Raw genomic sequence first — 21712 nt, forward strand, 5'->3', positions numbered from 1 at the left:
TTAAACCAGCTATCATAATATTATTAATCAATATATTTATCAAATATTTATCAAAACTCTTTTTGGATTCTTGGAAGCTCTAGAAATTAAAAATGTAAAACATGAATAATGTCAGGATCATTGTTTCTCTTTACATCCGTCAAATAACAATATAATAACAACGATGATGATATCAATATTTATAGTGATACTGATATAGAAATATTTGCAATTTGTGCCGCTGCACATTTGACTCACTGTTTAAAATAGCATTTTATTTATTCAAAGTACAGTTGTGTTTTTTTTGTTTTTCTTTGTCTCCAAACCTGCAGCTCTAGTTTCGTTATTTTAATGTATGCTATTCATGCAAACTATTATAATATCTGCAGTAGAAAATCTTGGCTTCTCTATCGCCATTTGTGGTTGAGAAGCAAAATCATCACTAAAGTAGTTATTTGCGTAGTTTCATTTCACACTGTTCTTCTGCATCAGTGAACTTGATGGTGTGAGGATTTTCTATGGTTGCCATTAATCATTTTGGGATCCATGTACCTGTCATGTTGTCAAATATAATTTGACCTATTAAATATTATTGTGGTTTTGTTATATTTTATGTTTTAGCAGATACTTTGTTGTTTTCTCTTTTTGGTACTGCATTTGAACCATATAATTTTTTATTTTTTTTGCTTTGTCAATGCATAATTTAGCTTAATGCAAAGCCTATGCTACTAAAATGATCACTGTTATTATTATTATTTTCGCATCTTTTATTGACATTTTTGTTTTGATAATAATAATAATAATAATAATAATAATAATAATAATAATTACTTAAGTTTTTATAGCATTTTTCTGGACACTTAAAGAACTTTACACATTTTTGGGGGAATCTCCTCATCCACCACCAATGTGCAGCATCCACCTGGATGAAGTGAAGGCAGCCATATTGTGCCAGGCCGCACACTAGGCTTAGGCTGTAATACCGTATTATGGTATACCGCGGGATCTAAAAATAGCAACAGTGTCAGTTTTAATACTGTTATACCATCATAAAAAAGAATGCACTTAAATATGAGACAAGTATTAAATATTAAATATTATTTATTTATTGCTTACAAATACATGTCTGATTGTCATAATGGGACAGTGTGGAGGAGAGAGAGGCGAGGTAAGATGGCAAGTCGGGCACAAAAGTGCCCTTTGTGTGTGCAGTGGTGCTGTCTCTCTCTCTGTCTCTCTCTCCATCTCAATCTGTGTGTGTGTGTGTGTGTGTGTGTGTGTGTGTGTGTGTGTGTGTGTGTGTGTGTGTGTGTGTGTGTGTGTGTGTGTGTGTGTGTGTGTGTGTGTGTGTGTGTGTGTGAACGAGAGAGAGCGCCCCGCGCAGATCTCTAGTATGAACAAGACAAACAGGTAACCTTAAAGGTCGCATATACAGTATTCAGTTTCAGAATGATTTAGGCACAAGCCAACAGTTTGGTGAGGCTGTCTGTACCTTACGTCATCATTTTTTTTTTTATGCACAGTGATACCGGATACCGGGGTAAAATAGGAAGGAGGTTTGACGGTATCAAAATTTGGACACACGGACTAGAGCTTAGATCAGGGCCAAAAAATGAAACCCGACATTACCCGAGCCCGTGTACCTTGTGTCAGAGCTCGACCCGGTCCGACACATTAATTGTAATTATGAACCCAATTTAAACCTGACTATTTTTTAATGCATAGTCCGTTATAACAGACGTTCCCAACTACAATTCTGAGATGTTGGAACTACAGAAATAAGTTGGAAGTCCTCGTTTTTATGCCTTTTTTACACCACATGCGTGAGCAGCATGTTTTTTTTTTTGACATCCATGGTAGCAAATAAATATTAGAATTTTCATACCAAAAACAGAAGCAGTGTGTCAGTGCAGAGCGTGAGCATAGCTGAAGCAGCTGTGCGGCACTCATTGGGTCTTTTTTGCAGGTGATCACGCTCAATTAAAGTGACAGTGATAATGACCCAAACATTGAATGACAGCAAAAATTTGCGATTTTACTAAATAGATGCATTTATGCGATTCACGGATTTTTATGCATTGTTTCTACTCTACATACACAATGCACATGTGCTGCTTCACCTCTGCTTGTGCATGCAATGTGTGGCAGTGGAGGAGACACTTTTGCAGGAGCTAGAGCGTTGCTTTGGGTTGCTCCTTTGTTTTTTTTCATACCACACTCTCGTGTTTGTTCGTTTCTAAAAAAATAAACTTCAATAATCATGCATATGTTGTTTTAATTAGCTCAAGAAGTTTGTTATTTCAAATATAGACGTGCGGCGGGCACAAGTGAGAAATTAGACTTTAGATGGTTTAGACAACATTGTAAACAACTACGGGGGACAGGGTAGGTCTGCTCTTATTCTTGGTTTTGTGGCTGTTCATCAAGACGTCGACAAGGTTTGGTAAAGCTCGGGTTGAACATGGCTTGTTATTATATATACATATTATTACAGTGAAATGTCTCTGCTGTGTTTTTAAAAATAGCGGATTCTTTGTTTTCATTCTCCTGGCTTGTTCCACGAGTAAGTGACGTATCTCTGTAAACCAATAACGTTCAGCTGTGCATCTTGCTCTGCCTTTTGTTACGCATTTGTTGTGCATAAAAAGTGGTATGGTACAGTTTGCTTTAAGGTACTTTTTGACAGTGGAATCAGCCATAAAAGCGTACCACACCGTACCATAACGTATGGTACTAGGGGTCAGAACACAGCAACCTTCCTTTCCCATGTGGTACTGATTGGGTGCAGCCCTCCTTAGCTTCAGTGGGTGACCATGTGAGATTTGCAGAGAGCTAGCTGCCGGCTTTATGGTCTTACTTCTCTACGGGGTTTTAATTAACAATTTATCTATTTATTTATTGTTGTAAAGCACCTTGGGCAGCCATTCGATTGTAGTGATGTGCTATTTAAATAAAGTTAATCAAAAGATTTCATTTGCACACTTACTGCACTGGAAATTCTATTTTTTTGATTACATGTACAAAATCTGCTCACTAACACTGTTATTAAAATGATTAAAACATAACAATTAAAATTACTCAAATTTTTGAATGCTAAAGTAGCAATGTTTTATCATTTAGGAAATCTAATGCTAAACTTAAGTGCACATAATCCCATTTTCCCATGTGTGTCCTGTCACAGATGAGCATGTTGTAATGGGGAATAAACTGCTGGTGTACATCAGGTGAGGTGACTTTCTGCATAAATTCAGCAGTCATACGCAGTTGCATGCCGTATAACACACCTGTTCTTTCTTCTCTGCCAGCTGTTGTTTGGCAGGACGTGCCTATCCACTAGGTGACATTCCTGAAGATCTGGTCCCTCAGGTGAAAAACCAGGCAAGTAGTGTGATTACATCCAGATTGCATTAAAGAACATGCATTGTTTGGTTAGCATCTGAGGTTGCACTCGTGTTGTGTACAGCTCGACACCACAATGTCTGTTTTGTTTGTACTGAGTCTGTATGAGTCACGCCGTATTTCTCCCCGTTACACTCATAGCTCTCATAAAAGACACAAGCGTGTGTGTGTGTGTTTAGTATTCTCAGCAGTTTGCTCTCAGCAGGGCTTTTAAGGGGAGTTCCTTTTGTTGCCTATCCAAAGTGCTCAAGCAATTAGTTCTGGGATGGATGACCTCAGGAGAAATTTAAAAACGGATGAGGAACATGCACACATGTACACACAGCCTAAAGCTACTCTCACTTTCATGCTAACACAATGAATGCTGTCATACTTTGATGCAAACATTTGATGGGATGAGATCTAGTCAGCTTTTAAGTTTAAAAATGCTAATTTTATGTGAACAAAACTGTAAATCAATAATTGCAATAAGAGATATGCTGTAATAACTATAAAACAAGTAGCAAACAAGTAAACAAAGTTAAAGTGACGTATAACCAAAAATGTGATTTAAGTATTCTGGATCAAAGATCTGAGTGATCTTAAATCTGAAGTCTATTAAGCTAGAGAAAGTAAAAGACATAGCAGCATGTGCTGAAATTTCGGCTGGGCCGAATAATGTATGTATGTATTTCAATAAAAATGATAAGCTCTGGACTTTTTTTTACCTTATATTGATCCAAGAGTTAATAACTCAGCAGAAATGTGCAACAATGAGAATCTAAAAGTGTGTTAATATTAGAGATGTTCTGAATTTTCCGCCACAGAAAAATGATCGGTCGAAAATGTTAAGCCATTTAATGGACTCTCTAATTTTTGTTTCTTCTGTCATTTTTGGGGTACTTTTTTTAATTATGAAAGCATTAAAAAATTATATTGAAATATATATCGTTATCCTTTAATATGGCAAATATTAATCGAAGTTGCATTTTTTGCCATATCGCCCAGTTGTAGCTGAAACACAAGGGGACAAGATCTTAAGCTTCCAGAGAGGATTTTCTGAGTTATATAGGCAGAAGAACTTCTCTCTTTCTATGTCAGCAGCAGATGTTTACACTGCTCAAACAAATTCATTCATGTATCACTAAACTACATCTTACAGTATGTTTCCTTCACCTAAGTTAAGTCAAAGCGAAAGCTGGGTCTTGTCAATATTATCCATGAAGTACAATAGGTCAAGTCAGATAAATTTCAAAAGTTGTGGTTTTGACAGCCTTTAGCAAAATTAGTTTCACTTTGCAAATACCAGAACATGGTTAAAATATCATATTTAAATGCCAAACTAAAGAAAATGCAATATCGATTGCCATCCAAGTGATTTCCCCATAGTGGAAGTTTCCACGTAGCATTGGAGTTCCCCATCCTAGGGGGAGCGCTACGGTTACTAAAGTAACCCTTCGTTCCCGGAGGGGGGGAACGTAAATGCTATGTACCTTCTCCACAACGACTGTCCCTCAGCTGTTGAGCGTGAAAGTCTCTTCAGCTCAAAAGCATGTCGAGCATTGTGCCTGGCGCGTCTTTATAGTTTGACTGATTGTTATTGACGCCAGCTATGCACGCCGCCAACTCATTGGCATTTCATTGGCCGGATTTTATACTCTTTCAGATGATTGGTTTCTGACGAAAACCCCATAGTGGAAGTTTCCACATAGCATTTCCATTCCCCCCTTGGGGAACGAAGGGTTACTTTATTAACTGTAGCATTCTCAGTACTGGGTTGTGGCTGGAAGGGAATGCATTGTGTAAAGTAAATGCTAGATAAGTTGGCAGTTCTTTCCGCTGTGGTGACCCCTGATGAATAAAGGAATTACGCCAGAAAATGAATGAATGAAGTTATTCACCTATAGCAGTGGTTCTCAAACTTTGCCAAGTGTATCACTAGTGGTACGCGGGCATTCTTCTAGTTGTATGCGAGGAATCTGTCATATATACATGCAAAATATATATATAAAAAAATGTATCACTAATAATTTATATGAATATGATGACTATATTTATAGTAGTCCAAGCTACATTTCCAGGTTTTGATGAATAGGCTATTATATGTTACTTTACATTTAAGTCCAGAAGTTTCATTTTTTATTTTAATTTTTTTAATTTAATTTAATTTTTTTACTTTTTAAGACAAGTAGTTTACTATTTTAATTTAACTTTTAAAAGCACATTTTAATTAAAACGTTTACATTACATTTTTTTATTGTTTTTTGTTGTTTACCTTCAAATACAGTACAGTGTTAACGTTCAAACTGTTTATAATGTTTAAAGTGGCTGACAATAATAAATATTATAAATAATAGGAATTAATCTGCCTGGTTTTTGAACTGTGCTGAGCTGTAGCTGCTTAATTGGGCCCACTACGCTACTGTATTTCAATACTCTTCATTATGGCGGTACTTGGAGAAACTATTTTTTTTCTGAGGTGGTACTTAATGAAAAAAGTTTAAGAACCGCTGACCTATAGCACATGCCTTTGGACTGTGAGAAAAACCGGAGCACCCAGAGAAAACCCACGCGGACACGAAGAGAAAAATGTCAACTGTCCCAGCCAGTGCTCGAACCAGCGACTTTCTTGTTGCGAGGTCACACTACCCACTGCGCCACTGTTTATAGTGAATGTATGTAAGTTTATGTTGTGCAGTTCTGATTTATTTTTTTAGAAGGGCATAATACAAACTTTGTCAGTGAAGGCATATTAGCATGGTAAACATTCATAAATGTGATAAAAACAGAATTAAGAGATAAATAATCAGAAATAGCAGCAATTCAGAATTCTTTACTTTAATAGACTTGCAAGTTAAAGTCCAATTCTAAACGAAAAAAGCGATTTCTTCAAATTGCATGTCTAAAACTCACAATTTTGACTATACAGTAACAAACAATTGCAAATTTGTGTAAACCAAAAAAACAAACAAAATCAGAATTATTAGTTTTTTTTAAGATATTTGTGACTTCATTGCTGGAAACAAATTAGATTTTTTTTACCATTTATGGTCAGGAAAGAAAAACTGCAATGTCTGTGGCCATCTTGCTCCAAAGATATATACACTAATTATTGCATACGGACCTTGAGTATGCGTCAATATTGCCACCACATTTGTACAGTGCTCCCAGGTCAAATGTCATTCAACTGCGCTAGTCAGGACTAAAGCCAATGTCAAGATGCTGGACTTTAGTGCCGTGTAAGGATGTAGTAATAAGTAAACAAAGAAAACAAAGCACAAAGGCATAACATTTCATAGGTAAGATTTCATTTTCTACGTTTTTGTATATTACTAACTTTAGTGCTTAACAAGTGTTATTGATGATAATACAGCCTCTTACTGCACTGATCATAAGGCAAATAACAGCAACTTAAACCAAATACTAAGCTTATTCTAGTTTTGTTGAATAAAATAAGCAAACAATGTGAATGAAATATGACAACAAGACGCTGCAGTGCTAGAAACTTGTGTTATTGTCGGCTAAGTAAACGAGTTGTTCATAACAGAAATTAATTCACAAACGAATCACTCCCACCATTAGAATGAGAAGTGAAAGCAGTTTAGGGGGTGTGTTTCAGGACACGGATTATATCAAATTGAACAAGGAGAGAGGATAACACATTTCCATGCACACAAACACATGCTCTTTGTTAACCATGCGTATTCAGTCACTTATCCATTGATGTAGAAAAGTGATGTAAAATTATAATTTTCATTAAAAAAAAAAGTGCATACTGACAATCGGGAAAACTCCCGATCATAGATATGTATATATGAGTCTATATCTCTGGCTCTGGATGGCCAGTCCTCCTCTGCATCATGGTCCAACATTCAGTTCAAGGGATCGCTACCCTGTACTAAAATGGGGGGTTTATTGACACATTCCTTCCAATAGACAACAATAGCGTAGGTTACATCTAATGCAAATATCTATGATATTGCCCTATATAATAAAATATGTTAGAGCTCCATAATATTGGAAAAATCAGACATTGCAATGTTTTGTTTTGCTGTAATGCATATTTCGATATGTATATAATTTTTATCAGACGATTTGAATAGGTATGTATTTTGAATCATGTATTTAATTTAGATTGACTTGTCTGATCAAATCTTTTTCTATGCAGTGCATTTGCATAATATATTTATATAAAAAATATAATATGACGAATTACAAGCAAATGTAAATACAATAGAGTAAAAATATAAACTTAAATACAAAAAAATAAAACTTAAATACATAGTGCTTCCTGGTTTTCTGAGGAGTCTAACAGCATTCAAATATAGAAATTGAACAATCAATTGTAAAATAACATGGTCATCATTTAATAAATAATTTTTGTTGCAACAATATTTAAAAATATCTTTATCTTTTAATTTTTATAAAATAATCCAATCCTCCGATGTGACTATTGTGGATACATGCATTGCGATATCGATGCTCATATAATATATATTTTAGCCCTAACATATGTTTCTCAGCAGGGAGTATTAAAAAGAGAGAGAGACATTTGTGACTCTATGCATCTGATGTTGTGTTAGTTGTATCATCTTGTGGTCCCTAAGGGGTCATTTTCAAAGGGACACATGTGCACAGAAAGACTTTTTCACTTTGATCTGTCAACGCAATGACACAAATTCCTATATAGTCCGCGCACACACTTACACAGTGTCACATCTGCAGGTCCATATCCTCAAGCCCTTCCCTCCCCTCTGCTGCGAAACACAACATTGGCATCGCAAAGATGAGCACCTCCAAATGATGTCCAATTATCTCTCTTTATGTGTGTGTGAATGGGAGATAATGGCTAATCTTTTGGTCCATGCTGCTCTCCCACAAACACACTCATACTAGCGCTGAAGTGTACCACCTGGTCACCATGGCAACTAGCCAGCCCTGTACTATACTCCGATGATAATAGCTAGAATTTTGATTTCGTTATTGTGTTGAGGGATTGGCCCAGGAGCATGTACCTGCAGAAAAATCAGAACAAATTGAATATTATAATGCTTTTTGTGCACATTAATTGAAGCCTATATGTAGAATTAAAAATATTTCAGTATTTAGTCATTCACATTGTTATATGCATTAAAAATTAGAAATGGAGTATACAGAATCTAGATTTTTAGCCCATCATGGAGTCTATTTATTTACTTGTGTAAATGTGTGTAAATTTATATTTGTTCAGTTTATAAGTTAATTTTAGAAATGTTATTGACTAATAAGAAGATGTTCATATTATTTATTTACAATACAGTTTGTAAAGTAATATTTTCTGTCTTTCAGTGGATATGTTTATATAAGTATGGATTAAGATTGGTTTGCATTGTAAACATTAAATAAAAGTTAAAACGCTAGTATTTTTTTATTTCATATATTAAGTTTCAGTTATGATGTTCCCAAAATAATTCCTCATAAATCTGTAGATTTTCTTTTACAAAATTGTCAGCAGAAATGGCAAAAATCGTCCGCAGATTCTGTCTGGCCCTAAGCTATAACTAGGAATATGACTATCGTGTTTACACTGAGTATGTTTACATGGACACCAATAATCCAATTTTAATACGATTAAAACAATAGTCTGATTAAGAGTCTACCATGTAAACAGCAATTTTTGTTTAATCCGATTAAGGTCATAATCGTACTAAACAGAAATTGAATTAAGAAATGTGGAGTATGCAGATTTTCCTCACATTATTGAAATGCAGTACAGACATTTAATGGCATGCATAAAATGTTCCTGAATCAAATTAAAAATGAAAGACTCAAAACTACATAAAGCTCCGGAGGAAATGTGGATTGCGTGGTCACACAATGATGTTAATCGAATTATGTGCTTTAACATGTAAAACAGGATCATGAAAGGGACATTCAAAAAGCAAATCATGTAAACATCTTAATCATATTGTCTTATTTAGATTGAAGGAAATAATAAGATTACTGATGTCCAGGTAAACGCAGTCATTGTTGCTTATGCACTGTTCCTAACACTATTGCAAATGTAATACAATTTTTATCTCAAACCAGTGTTTAAGTGTTTTCCCAATGTCTTTCTATAACTGTATGTAATCGTACCGGTGGCTAATATAATAGCTAAACAGAACTCCCAAGGGTTATACTATAAATATAAAAAGTTTAGTGTTTTAGTGTCAGTAAAGTTTATTTTCTTTTATTTAACTAGGGCATTGTCCAAAAGTAGCAGAAATGCTTTGTAAATAAAAGAAATCTTAACATATTTGTATTCTTTAGATAATCCTGAGAATATAAAACTAAATACAAATAAAATAACGTGCATATGTAATCACAGTTACCATAAAAAATAAACAAAAAAAAAGAAACACAGAAAGCAATGCAATGGAAAATTTTTAGTTGTGAAAAGAAAAAAGTAATGTCTGCTGGAAATGTAAATACAGCATAAATTATATACAGTGGGGATCGAAAGTTTGGGCACCCCAGGTAAAAATTTGAAGTAATGTGAGTAAAGAAGCCAAGGAAAGATGGAAAAATCTCCAAAGGGCATCAAATTACAGATTAGACATTCCTTTAATATGTCAAAAAAGTTAGATTTTATTTCCATCATTTACACTTTCAAAATAACAGAAAACAAAAAAAATGGTGTCTGCAAAAGTTTGGGCACCCTGCAGAGTTTATAGCATGCACTGCCCCCTTTGAAAGCTGAGACCTGACAGTGTCATGGATTGTTCTCAGTCATCATCTGGAAAGACCAAGTGATGTCAATCTCAAAGGTTTTAAATGCCCAAACTCATACAACTCATCTGACCTTGCCCCAACAATCAGCATCATCATGGGTTATTCTAAGCAGTTGTCTAGAAAACTGAAACTGAAAATAGTTGATGCTCACAAAAAAGGGAAAAGTCTATAAGAAGATAGCAAAGCGTATTCAGATGCCAATATCATCTGTACGGAATGTAATTAAGAACTGGCAGTCATCAGGAACAGTTGAAGTTAAAGTAAGATCTGGAAGATCAAGAAAAATATCAGACAGAACAGCTCGCAGGATTGTGAGAAAAACAAGTCCAAACCCACGTTTGACTGCACAATCCCTCCAGAAAGATCTGGCAGACACTGGAACTGTGGTACACTATTCCACTATAAAGAGATACTTGTACAAATATGCTCTTCATGTAAGAGTCATCAGAAGAAAACCTCTTTTACGTCCTCACCACAAAAAAACAGCGTTTGAACTTTGCAAATGAACATATAGACAAGCCTGATACATTTTGGAAACAAGTTTTGTGGACCGATGAGGTTAAAATAGAACTTTTTGGCCGGAATGAGCAAAGGTAAGTTTGGAGAAGAAAGGGCACAGAATTTAATGAAAAAAACCTCTGTCCAACTGTTAAGCATGGAGGTGGTTCAGTCATGCTTTGGGCTTTTATTGCAGCCAGTGGCACAGGGAACATTTCACGAGTAGAAGGAGAAATGAATTCAATAAAATTTCAGCAAATTTTGGATGGTAACTTGATGCCACCTGTAAAAAAGCTAAAGTTAAAGAGGGGATGGCTCCTACAAATGGATAATGATCCTAAACACACCTCAAAATCCACAACGGATTACATCAAGAGATGTAAACTGAAGGTTTTGCCATGGCCTTCACAATCTCCTGACCTCAACATTATTGAAAATCTATGGATAGACCTTAAAAGAGCAGTGCATGACAGACAGCCCAGAAATCTCAAAGAACTGGAAGACTTTTGTAAGAAAGAATGGGCAAAGATACCTCAAACAAGAATTGAAAGACTCTTGACTGGCTACAAAAAGCGTTTACAAGCTGTAATACTTGCCAAAGGGGGCAGTACAAGATATTAACTCTGCAGGGTGCCCAAACTTTTGCAGACACCATTTTTTTGTTTTCTGTTATTTTATAAGTGTAAAAGATGGAAATAAAATCTAACATTTTTAACATATTAAAAGAATGTCTAATCTGTAATTTGATGCCTTCTGGAGATTTTTCCATCTTTCCTTGGCTTCTTTATGCACATTATTACAAATTTTTACCTGGGGTGCCCAAACTTTCGATCCCCACTGTAAGTTGTTTAAAAACATCATCATTAACAAATAGTTGCATTCTTGCTGGGCAAAACATTTATTTATTTCTTCTCGGCTTAGTCCATTTACTAGTCAATGATCCGGATTGAACCACCACCAACGACAACAGTAGATGTTTTACGCAGCAGATGCCCTTCTAGCTGCAAATCACTGGAAAACACCCATACACTCTCATTCACACATATACACTACGGACAATTTAGCCTACCCAATTCACTTATATCACATGTCTTTGGACTTGTGGGGAAAACTGGAGCACCTGGAGGAAACCCACGCTAACACAGGGAGAACATGCAAACTTCACACAGAAGTGCCTACTAACCTAGCCGAGAAACCAGCGACCTTCTTGCTGTGACAGCATCAGCAACAGCGCTACCATATTTAAGATACCAAATTTTAAACAGCTATAGGGTTTATAGAGGCAAAACAAACACACAATTGCAGGGGAAAAAGCCAGTAATAAAAGTGCAATGTTTGATACCGCACATCGTATTAGAAAAAAAAACCTCTGCATTTCTCCAAACTCATATGCACTCGAAAGGTCAGAAAGCTGTGTGTGTAGACTATCCTGTCACAAAATGTGGCAAAAATTCAACACGACGGTCGATAATAGTTTGATTGCGGTGTTTACATGTTTTCACTCAGAGAGCAGCATTTATAGCAGATATTTTAATCCATAATATTGTAGTGATATAAACGTACTGCAAACTAAGTAACTTAGAAATAATTTTGACTGAGGTCTGCCTTTAAACACTGAAAGAGTACTGCTGACGATACAAACTAACTTTGCCATCTGAATGAACAAAGAAATGGGCACTGATCGCACACACTTACCAAGTCTGTAGAGACAGGACTTTTAAAACCAACTGGAGCCGCGTGTTTTTTAAAAGGAAACCGTATTTCACAATTTCCAGATGCGAAAAATCGAAATGATGCGATATGATTAAAAAATGTTCTGTACAACGTTATCCACACGTGAGACCAGCTGCGCTCTAATAGCTGGAAAATGAGATCAAAACCTTCGTTGCAGCACATTATAAAAGCAACACTGACGACCCGTATCTCGAAAGAATTTGTTTTCTTAATCCTGTTTTGGTAACACAACGTGTCGTGTCTCTGCCATCTTAACACTGTTTCAGGTAAAATAGTCTTTGAAGCTATCATGCATATTAATGAAGTTGCACCGCATACACAATAGAGCGCTCTGATTGGTTTGAACCAAGTCTTTTCTCATGAATAAATGCAGCACACTCAGAGACGTCACGGAGAACTCCTAGGTAGAGACAGCCAGTCTACATGCTGGAATACACGCAAGTATCTAATCGGCGTGTCGCAGCTTCAAAAATGTGCTTTAAACCGGAAGAACGAATTTGTTTGAAGTAACTTAAAAACAACCTATTTTCACTTTTTTGTGTAATATATGTGTCCTTATAGTATTTTTAGCAGCATGGGACACATATATGAGTGTCAACAGCTCAAAAAATGTGTTTGGTCTTTCATGATCATTTAATAGTGCAAACTGGGATGGAGAATATAGTGTGCTACTGAGCAAATAATGAAACTGTTTAAGTCCACTGGTTATCCGTTTAAACGTCTGCTAGCTGATTGGAAAAAAGAGTTCTTGAGTCTAGCAGTACTGCTTCTCACACTCCTATACCTCCACCCTTAGGTTAGGAGTGTGAATATTCTGTGTTGTGGGTGTGTGGGGTTTTGTAGTAAACATGCATGGTGTATTGAAACCAGTTTTTTTTATATCCCTGAATGTGTTCTAGGTGTTTGAGTTTCTCATTCGTCTGCACTCTGTGGAGGCTGCACAGGAAGAGGAAGTGTATCCCTACATCCGAACACTCCTGCACTTTGACACTCGAGAGTTCCTCAACGTTCTGGCACTGGTGTGCATAATCTAATCATGCTAACCTAATCAATAAATCAATATATATTTTGCAAAATCTAATCATGCTAACCTAATCAATAAATCAATATATATGTTTTCAATACTTCAAATCTTTTATATAATGTTAAGTTTTATTCAGATTATAGTTATTTTGCCAATGAATTGGATCTGAATGTTAAAATCTCTTTTCTTCACAGACATTCGAGGACTTCAAGAATGACAAACAGGCTCTGGAATATCAGCAAAGGATTGTGGACATTTTACTAAAGGTGACATATTTCTTGCTTTCTGTCTTTCACATACACATACTAACACGTTTATGTTGGTATTTGTTGTTTACGATGACTCTAAGTAGTTGTAATATATTTTGTACAGTAAAAAAGCGCTTATTATATGCTTGTACCCCACCCCAACCTTTGAACCCAAGCCTCACAGGAAACCTGTGGCAAAATTTAGATGTTAAAAGACTCCATTAGGATTGAATATTAGGCATTTTGAACTACAAGGACATTAGACATGCCTTTGTAAACCACTGTAATAGAGTACAACTAGGTAACACCCATGTCACTATACTAAAAACTGTTCTTTTAAACCCCCAAAACCAGTACACACACATTAGTATTAGCGGACAATTAATATAAACTTTAATGACAATGAACAATATACATTAGCTTATCCTTTACTGTCATCATCACTCACCATATTCTGTTTTAAGAGACAAATGTGCAACTGATAGATAGAAATGTGTACCTTTTGAAGAGGTACCTCCCTTGTGCGCCCTTATTTCTAAGAGTGAAACATTCAGTGACAGTAACATGAATATCTCGCAGCCACTTTCAGTTTTTAAAAAGTAACTTGCATATGCAATACATTTTTAGACCCCGTCTATGCATTACCCCACTTTTAAACCCAACCTCAATAGAAACATTGAAGTCATTAATGAAAACCTGTTTTTGTTCAGCAGTTTTTGTTTGTTTGTTTGTTTGTTTGATTTTTGGCATTTTGCTTTTGTTTTGAGAGGGGAGTACGTTGAAAGGAAGTGAGATTGTAGAGAGAAAGAGAGGGAGGAAGATAAAAAAAGGTTGGCAAGACAGGATTATGGAATTCTATTTTGACTATATGTCGATGTACAGTCAACTAGGTTATGGGTCCTGGTTCAATGTTTTAAGTACTGAGTACCACTAAATCTTCCTCACTTATGGGTAGGGCCAGACAAGATAGGCGGACATTTTTCGTTGTTTCTGCTGAGAATTTTGTAAAAAAAACTGTGTATTTATGTGGAATATTTTTGGGAATATCATAACTTAAAACTTTATATATGAAATAAAAATATTATCTTTTTAACTTATATTTAATGTTTACAATGCAAATCCATCTAGATCTATATATTTGGTAAACAAAGCGTAAATAAATCATATGTACAGTTTCAAATCAGTCAATAATATTGATGAAATTAATTTGAAAACTGAATAAATATTAATTTACACAATTAAATAAATAGACTCAATGATCTGCTGAAATAAAAATCTTTGCATGCGCAGATTCCATATGGCCCTACTTACAATATGGGTCATTTTGATACAGCATCTTACTGTGTAAGGGGGGACAAAAATACCCCTCACAAATATAGGTAACCCTTACTCATTAATTCTTACCAAACTTCACTTTGCATAAAAATCATTTGACTCTTGAATGATGCTTCACTCTGTCGTTATATTTAAATCATGCGAATGGGATAATTTGTGGAGAACTGTTGGAGAACTGTCTCTGTCTTCTCTAACAGTTGAAGATTCCTGCAGTCCTCTTCCTCTTCATCGGCACAGCTCATTCAAGAGTCCTCAGCAACTTAAATCATCATCCCCTCTCTTCCCCATTCTCTTTTGGTCTCCTGCTCACTCTTTCCCTCCCCGTCTGATCATTAGTTCATTTATAAAACATGTAGACTGAGTCCCCATAGAATTCCACATAAAGGGCCTTTCACACTAAGTGTGACACAAATCACAAACTGTGCCTTGCACTGAACACTGAAAATGATTCATTGCAAAATTCATGTCTGCACGTGAGGTGGTGGTGACCAGAACAATCCATTATTTGGCATTCTAACACTATAATATTCAGCTTGATCTTCTCTTGTATTTCTTACAAATGTGTCTTTGACATTTCTTCCATTTGGCAGTAACCTCATCCACTGAATAGTGTACTACAATAAAGTAATATAAGTAAAGTTTGGGGCTATACCAAAAACATACTGAAACTATAGCTATCATGCATAGGGTTTTATTAACATATTAAATCCCATTGACAAAACCTGATGTGAATAAATCTAATGGGATCTATTTGACTCTAAAACATCATGTGTACATTTGCTTACATTTTAAGGCATGTGTCCACCAAAGTGTTTTTGCAGAGCTGAAAACACAAGCGCTCTTCCAAAAACAAATATAAATACATATATGTTCACATTTTCATATGAAATTGAAAAAAATCTGTTGAACATTAAAGGTATTACATAACATTTTCAACTTTCTTGATCACATACAATTGTGCAGATTTTGTTGTTTGACAAATATTGTTAAATTTGTAATTAAAATGTTAGAAGCCCAGGGACAAATGTTAACTGCTTGTTAGGAGGGTTTTTATTGCATTAGTTAAGTGAATGTGTTTGATAGAATGTAAATAAAACTCTGCTTGTCACATCAATACAAGTACTATTGGACTATAATTCATCTAATTTTTGCCAGAGTAATATGAAAAACCTTTGTAAAAAACTGTCCAGGCTCTTTGCATTATTTACTTAACAACAATCAAAATCAGTGTGTACGCAATTAATAAATTCGGTGTGTGCTTGTGTCCACTTTTCAGGTTATGGTGGACAATTCTGACTTCACCCCATCTCAGGTCGGCTGTCTTTTTACCTTCTTGGCGCGACAACTTGCCAAACCTGATAATACCCTCTTTGTTAACCGGAAGCTGTTTGACCAGGTGACTTGTATTTTTTGTCAGTTTATTTGCCAGTACTTCACCTTTTCAGTTTTCACTGTGCTCTTTTTTTATTCACTGCTATAATCGTAACTGCAAGATTGATTTCTGAGAAGGTGTTAGTTTTGGTACAGGCAATTAACAGCTTTTGTAAAAATAGCTCTCCCGCAATAGAAGCGTTATGCTTGTTTTTCTGCATGTTAAATAGTTCATGATTCTGCAGCCTGCATTGGGGCCTGTTCTAAATTAGAACTTATCAATATAAAAGCAGTTTGAAGCTTTGTTACCATCAGAGAAGCTGACAGCTGTGATTTCAGAATTATTCCACAACTTTAGTAAGAAAGTTTTTTTGTTGCTGCTTGTTGTCTTTTACAGGTCCTGGAGTTTCTATGTAGTCCAGATGATGACTCTAGGCATACTGAAAGGCAGCAGGTATGAACACAATACCAATTTTGAAACTAAAATTTTTTCAAGATTAGTTCAAATAATGATTTTTAGGTTATGATCTGCATGTGATCTGGTGATTTTGGTTGTTGTCAGGTCCTGCTGGAGCTGCTGCAGGTTGGCGGTGTGGTCCAGTTTGATGAAGGACGTCTGCTTTACCTTGCTGAGAAGGCAGAGTTGTAAGAAATCCACCACTCATTAAACACAACAGTTTTGCTTTATCCGCAGAAAAATTATACATCTAAAGTCTTTTTGATTTAACAGTCAAACAAACTTTTCAGCGTGATGAGATCATCCATATAAAATACACAAGGAACAGCCCTGGATTTATATGTCATAACTAGGGCCAGACAGTATCTGTGGTCATTTTTTGCTATTTCTGCGGAGAATTTTGTAAAAAAAATCTGCAGATACATCTTGAATAATTTTGGGAGTATCAGAACTAAAAACTTATTATATGAAAATAATACCTTTTTAACTTTTTATTGTAAACATATAAAATGATATGTCTACAATGCAAATCCAATTAGATCCACTTTTTTGGTAGACAAAGCAAGTCTTTCATATAATATGTCTACTAAAAGACAGATAATATTACTTTACAAATTGTATTGTAATCAAATCTTATGAACATTTCCATATTAGTCAATAATATTACTAAAATTAATAAAAAACTGAATAAATATAAATAAACATTTACACAAGTAAATGGACTCAATGATGGGCTAAATATCTGTCGAAATGTGTGGATTTCTGCTCGCGCAGATTTTGTGTGGGCCTAGTTATAACTTATATCAATTCATAAGGTTGCAGCATATGACTTGACAAGTCTGTCATTATATTTGATTGTTTTCTGTAATTACGGTTGATAAATTTGATTTCGCTCATGGAGTTGACTCACTAATCTGCACTTTAATTAGATTACTGTTCTAGAAAGTTTCTGCGACAGATGCATCACTGTTAGATGTTTCAATGTAACAAGTGGACGTGGGTGAGTGCCATGAGTCCTGTCAAAATAATTGTATAATACTACATTATAAAATAAAAGGAAATTTGTTTTTCTTCAAAAAAGAGGCTACACATAGTACACATTACAAGCATTTCAATTAAATTAAAAAGATAAATAAATGCTTATCTTATGAGCTTCAAAGATTCCTGACAAAAAGTGACACACTTTCCTAAAATAATTAACTGCATATCTATCTATCTATCTATCTATCTATCTATCTATCTATCTATCTATCTATCTATCTATCTATCTATCTATCTATCTATCTATCTGTCTGTCTGTCTGTCTGTCTGTCTGTCTGTCTGTCTGTCTGTCTGTCTGTCTGTCTGTCTGTCTGTCTGTCTGTCTGTCTGTCCGTCCGTCCGTCCGTCCGTCCGTCCGTCCGTCCGTCCGTCCGTCCGTCCGTCTATATATATATATATATATATATATATATATATATATATATATATATATATATATATATATATATATATATATATATATATATATATATATATATATATATATATAATAATAAAAAAAGTTGTTTTAATGAAATCATGTTAGAATGAGTTCTGAAAGATTGTGTGACATTAAAGGATGTGATTGTGACTACTGACTACTGAAAATTCATCAAATAGATTTCACAGTATCACAATTTGACTACCTTTTAGGTCCCATGAATGAAGTCTTGGTAAACAAAAGATACATCTTTCATTAGTCAATATAGGTATAACATAGTAATAGGATTGTGTGTAGATAACTATGATGATAATAGATTAATATAATATAATATAATATAATATAATATAATATAATATAATATAATATAATATAATATAATATAATATAATATAATATAATATAATATAATATAATGTAATATAATATAATGTATGTACTTGTGTATCTGCAAGTTATGTCGTTTATACTTTATACAAACGACATACCCACCCCGCCCCAATTTCTGTTTAAGGGAGAACTAATCTCTAATAACAGATTTTTTTATCTTTGCCATCAAGGCAACAAATAATATTTTACTAGATATCTTTGAAGATACTTTTATACAGCTTAAAGTGACATTTAAAGACTTAACAAGGCTAATTATATTAAGTAGGCAAGTTAGGGTTATTAGCTAAGTTATTGTATTACGATGGTTTGTTCTGTATACTATCGAAAAAAATATATAGCTTAAAGAGGCTAATAATTTTGACCTTAAAATGTTTGACCTTAAATTAAAACTGCATTTTTCTAACCGAAATAAAACAAATAAGACTTTTTCTCCAGACGTAAAAATATTATTAGACATACTGTGAAAATTTCCTTGCTCTTTTACACTTTTAAGAAATATTTAAAAAAGAAAACAATCAAAGGTCTTTTGACCATCTCTTCATAATTATTGTTACTTTTTTTAATTTTAAATTTAAATTTTTTTTTTATTATTATATATCTTTATATTAATGAACAGACCATTGTTATAATTGCTAATTTTTTCTCTTTGTTCTTACTCTTTTAGTTATCAAATATGCGAGTTTATGTATGAAAAAAAGCACCTTTATGACAAAATTGTGGACTGCTACCTGAAAGACCCTTTGAGAAAGGTACAAAACGTAAATCCCTCAATTCTCTCTCTTGTTTTCCTGCCACTTCTGTTTTTCTTATACTAAATCTTCATCTTTGACTCCAGGAGGAGCTCTTCAACTACATCCATAATATCCTGTCCATGCCTGGCTACAGCGCAGAGGAGAAACATTCTGTGTGGGTCAAAGCCCTTCAGCACTTCAAGGTGAGTCAAACAAGGCTTCAAATGATTCCTCCCCTAGAGCACACTCAAGGTAGAGAGAGCTTAAGCTTCAAAAAGCTCATTTCAGACCCTAGTCTCATCAAGCCCATCCCTATCTCTCTCTTTCTCTGCCTATCTCATCTTGTTCAGTCAGTGGTCTTTGTTCTGATGACTTCCTCTGATTGTTCAAATTGAGAGTAGTAAAATCAGTCGATATGTTCTTGGAACATGCCTGACAGAAAGTCTAATCAAGCTTTTGAAAAACCTTCATTTATAAACATATAAAACATTGATTGACATCAACAGGAACAACTTAAACTGATACTTTTATCCTTTAAAAAAACATTTGGTTTTGTTTGCGACTAACAAGTTTTGTGCATTAATAGATTACCAGAATTAGCATTTTTAAATAAGTCATTACATTTTAGCTTGGTGCCTATTTTATTTGGTGTTCAGTAGGACATTGGTATCTTGATCGGTACTGTTTATTGAAGCCATGATAGATCGCATCACCCTAAACCTATTCATTTAGATAAGTAGAAATCACCACTTAGGTGTCATATTGGAGGGAAAAGGTGCTTTATGCAATAAAGCTTGAAGCCTCAGAATCGGTACTCTGTGTCAGCCAATCACCATGTCAAATAAATTGGTACTCTGTTTTGACTGCAAAAATCCTGATCAGAGCATACGTAGTATTCAGATAACTAATGCACAGAACAATTATACTGTATTATATAAAGCATGAATACATGTGTGAGGGTTTTTGTTATTCTTTTTTTTTTTAAGTACCAAATCCAACTATAAATGACTGGCTTATTACCTGCCTATTATTAAGATATTGGCTGTTTATTTGTGCTTAACCCTTGTGCAGTGTTCAAATTGAAAACCCTTTAGTTATATTAGGGATGAAAAGATCCACTGAAGTACTGTTTTTTCCAACTGCTTACACACAAACTCTTTTGGTCACACAATTTCTTAAACCTTTTCACTACACCTAAAATCTCGAAAACCAGAAGCTATTTCTCAGCCTTGAACTTTTTCAACTGAATAAAAGACTTTTTTCAAAGCACTACACCCAGTTCTCTACCTAAAATACAATACTCTTAAAAGAAAGCCACTTGCTTTCTTTCTCCAAACACAACCAATCAAAATGGTACACATAATGACAAGGTTCCACACACACGCCCTTTAAATGTGGAAACACAAATTTCTTAACTGATCACTAACTAATCACTGCTCTAGTCTAGTACAGGCCAAAGATGATGGGACACTTGGCTGTTCTGGTAAAAAAAAAAAAAAAAAGAAAAGAAAATTGGTTTTCCACTCATCTTTAATTTGTAGTTTTGTACCTACCCAATTTTCTCCTTTTCTAAATTCTAAATTCCAAAAAAAAAAAAAAAAAAAAGAATAGAGGAATTCTTTTGAACCTAGTGATGTAAAGGGTGTGATGGGCAACCCTATGCTTTTCCACGATATGGATGCTTTTCCCCCTCGAGAGCCCCCACACACAAATGTGTTCTTTACTGTATTCTAAAAAAAACTTTTTTTTTGCTTTAAAAATATATTTATTTATTTTACATTCTTACATACAGTATGTTTGTATATAGAATACAGTTCTATTTTTGTATGCTATATGCACCAACTGATGATCAACAGTAAAACCAAAGAGGGAAAACCACCAACAATCAAAAAAGCATGATTATATGGTCATAATGAATTTTAATAGATTAATGATTATAATGGAAGTCAATGTGGCAAAAACAACCACCAACATTAAACTAGGGAGACAAAAATGAAAATAATTTCACAAAAATGCATCAAAGTCAGTGTTGTTTAACTTGTCAAAGACTTTGATTAAAGGTCAAACAAAATCCAGTCCTCAATTACTTTTATATTAAAAATATATTGTTTTCCCCTCATCAAACCATCATTTGACATCAAATCAATTAACAGTTTCTTTACAATTAACCTAAATTGCCTGTAATATTAATATATAATGAGGAATGTACTGTTAACAACAAAATCATTTGTCCAAGGCACTCGAAAAGAAAGTTACTTCCTTTTCAATTGCCTTGGACTTACAATTTTGTTGTTTATCTTGATTAATTCCTTCTCCAAAGAGAACTGACACATTAATTACCCCTAAAGCGCT

The 21712-nt window shown here is 34.5% G+C and overlaps 1 protein-coding gene and 1 long non-coding RNA gene across 4 annotated transcripts in view; both read left to right on the forward strand.

Moving 5' to 3' along the window:
• vps8 (VPS8 subunit of CORVET complex) overlaps positions 1–21712 on the forward strand; it is a 227585-nt gene that overhangs the window by 80837 nt on the left and 125036 nt on the right. For all 3 annotated transcript variants that reach the window (XM_087236397.1, NM_001080616.3, XM_087236398.1), the window contains 9 exon segments: positions 3161–3203; positions 3285–3357; positions 13242–13361; positions 13561–13632; positions 16226–16345; positions 16718–16774; positions 16883–16965; positions 19294–19378; positions 19465–19563. In XM_087236397.1, coding sequence (XP_087092523.1) covers positions 3161–3203; positions 3285–3357; positions 13242–13361; positions 13561–13632; positions 16226–16345; positions 16718–16774; positions 16883–16965; positions 19294–19378; positions 19465–19563 — 752 coding nt within the window.
• Positions 6434–11884, forward strand: LOC147846880 (uncharacterized). The gene is made up of 3 exons (XR_015476643.1): positions 6434–9106; positions 9163–9827; positions 11453–11884. It is a non-coding gene; the product is annotated as an uncharacterized LOC147846880 (long non-coding RNA).

The sequence above is a fragment of the Danio rerio genome, chromosome 1, assembly GCF_052040795.2.
Source record: "Danio rerio strain M-AB ecotype USA chromosome 1, GRCz13ab, whole genome shotgun sequence".
In the NCBI taxonomy this organism is placed as follows: domain Eukaryota; kingdom Metazoa; phylum Chordata; class Actinopteri; order Cypriniformes; family Danionidae; genus Danio; species Danio rerio.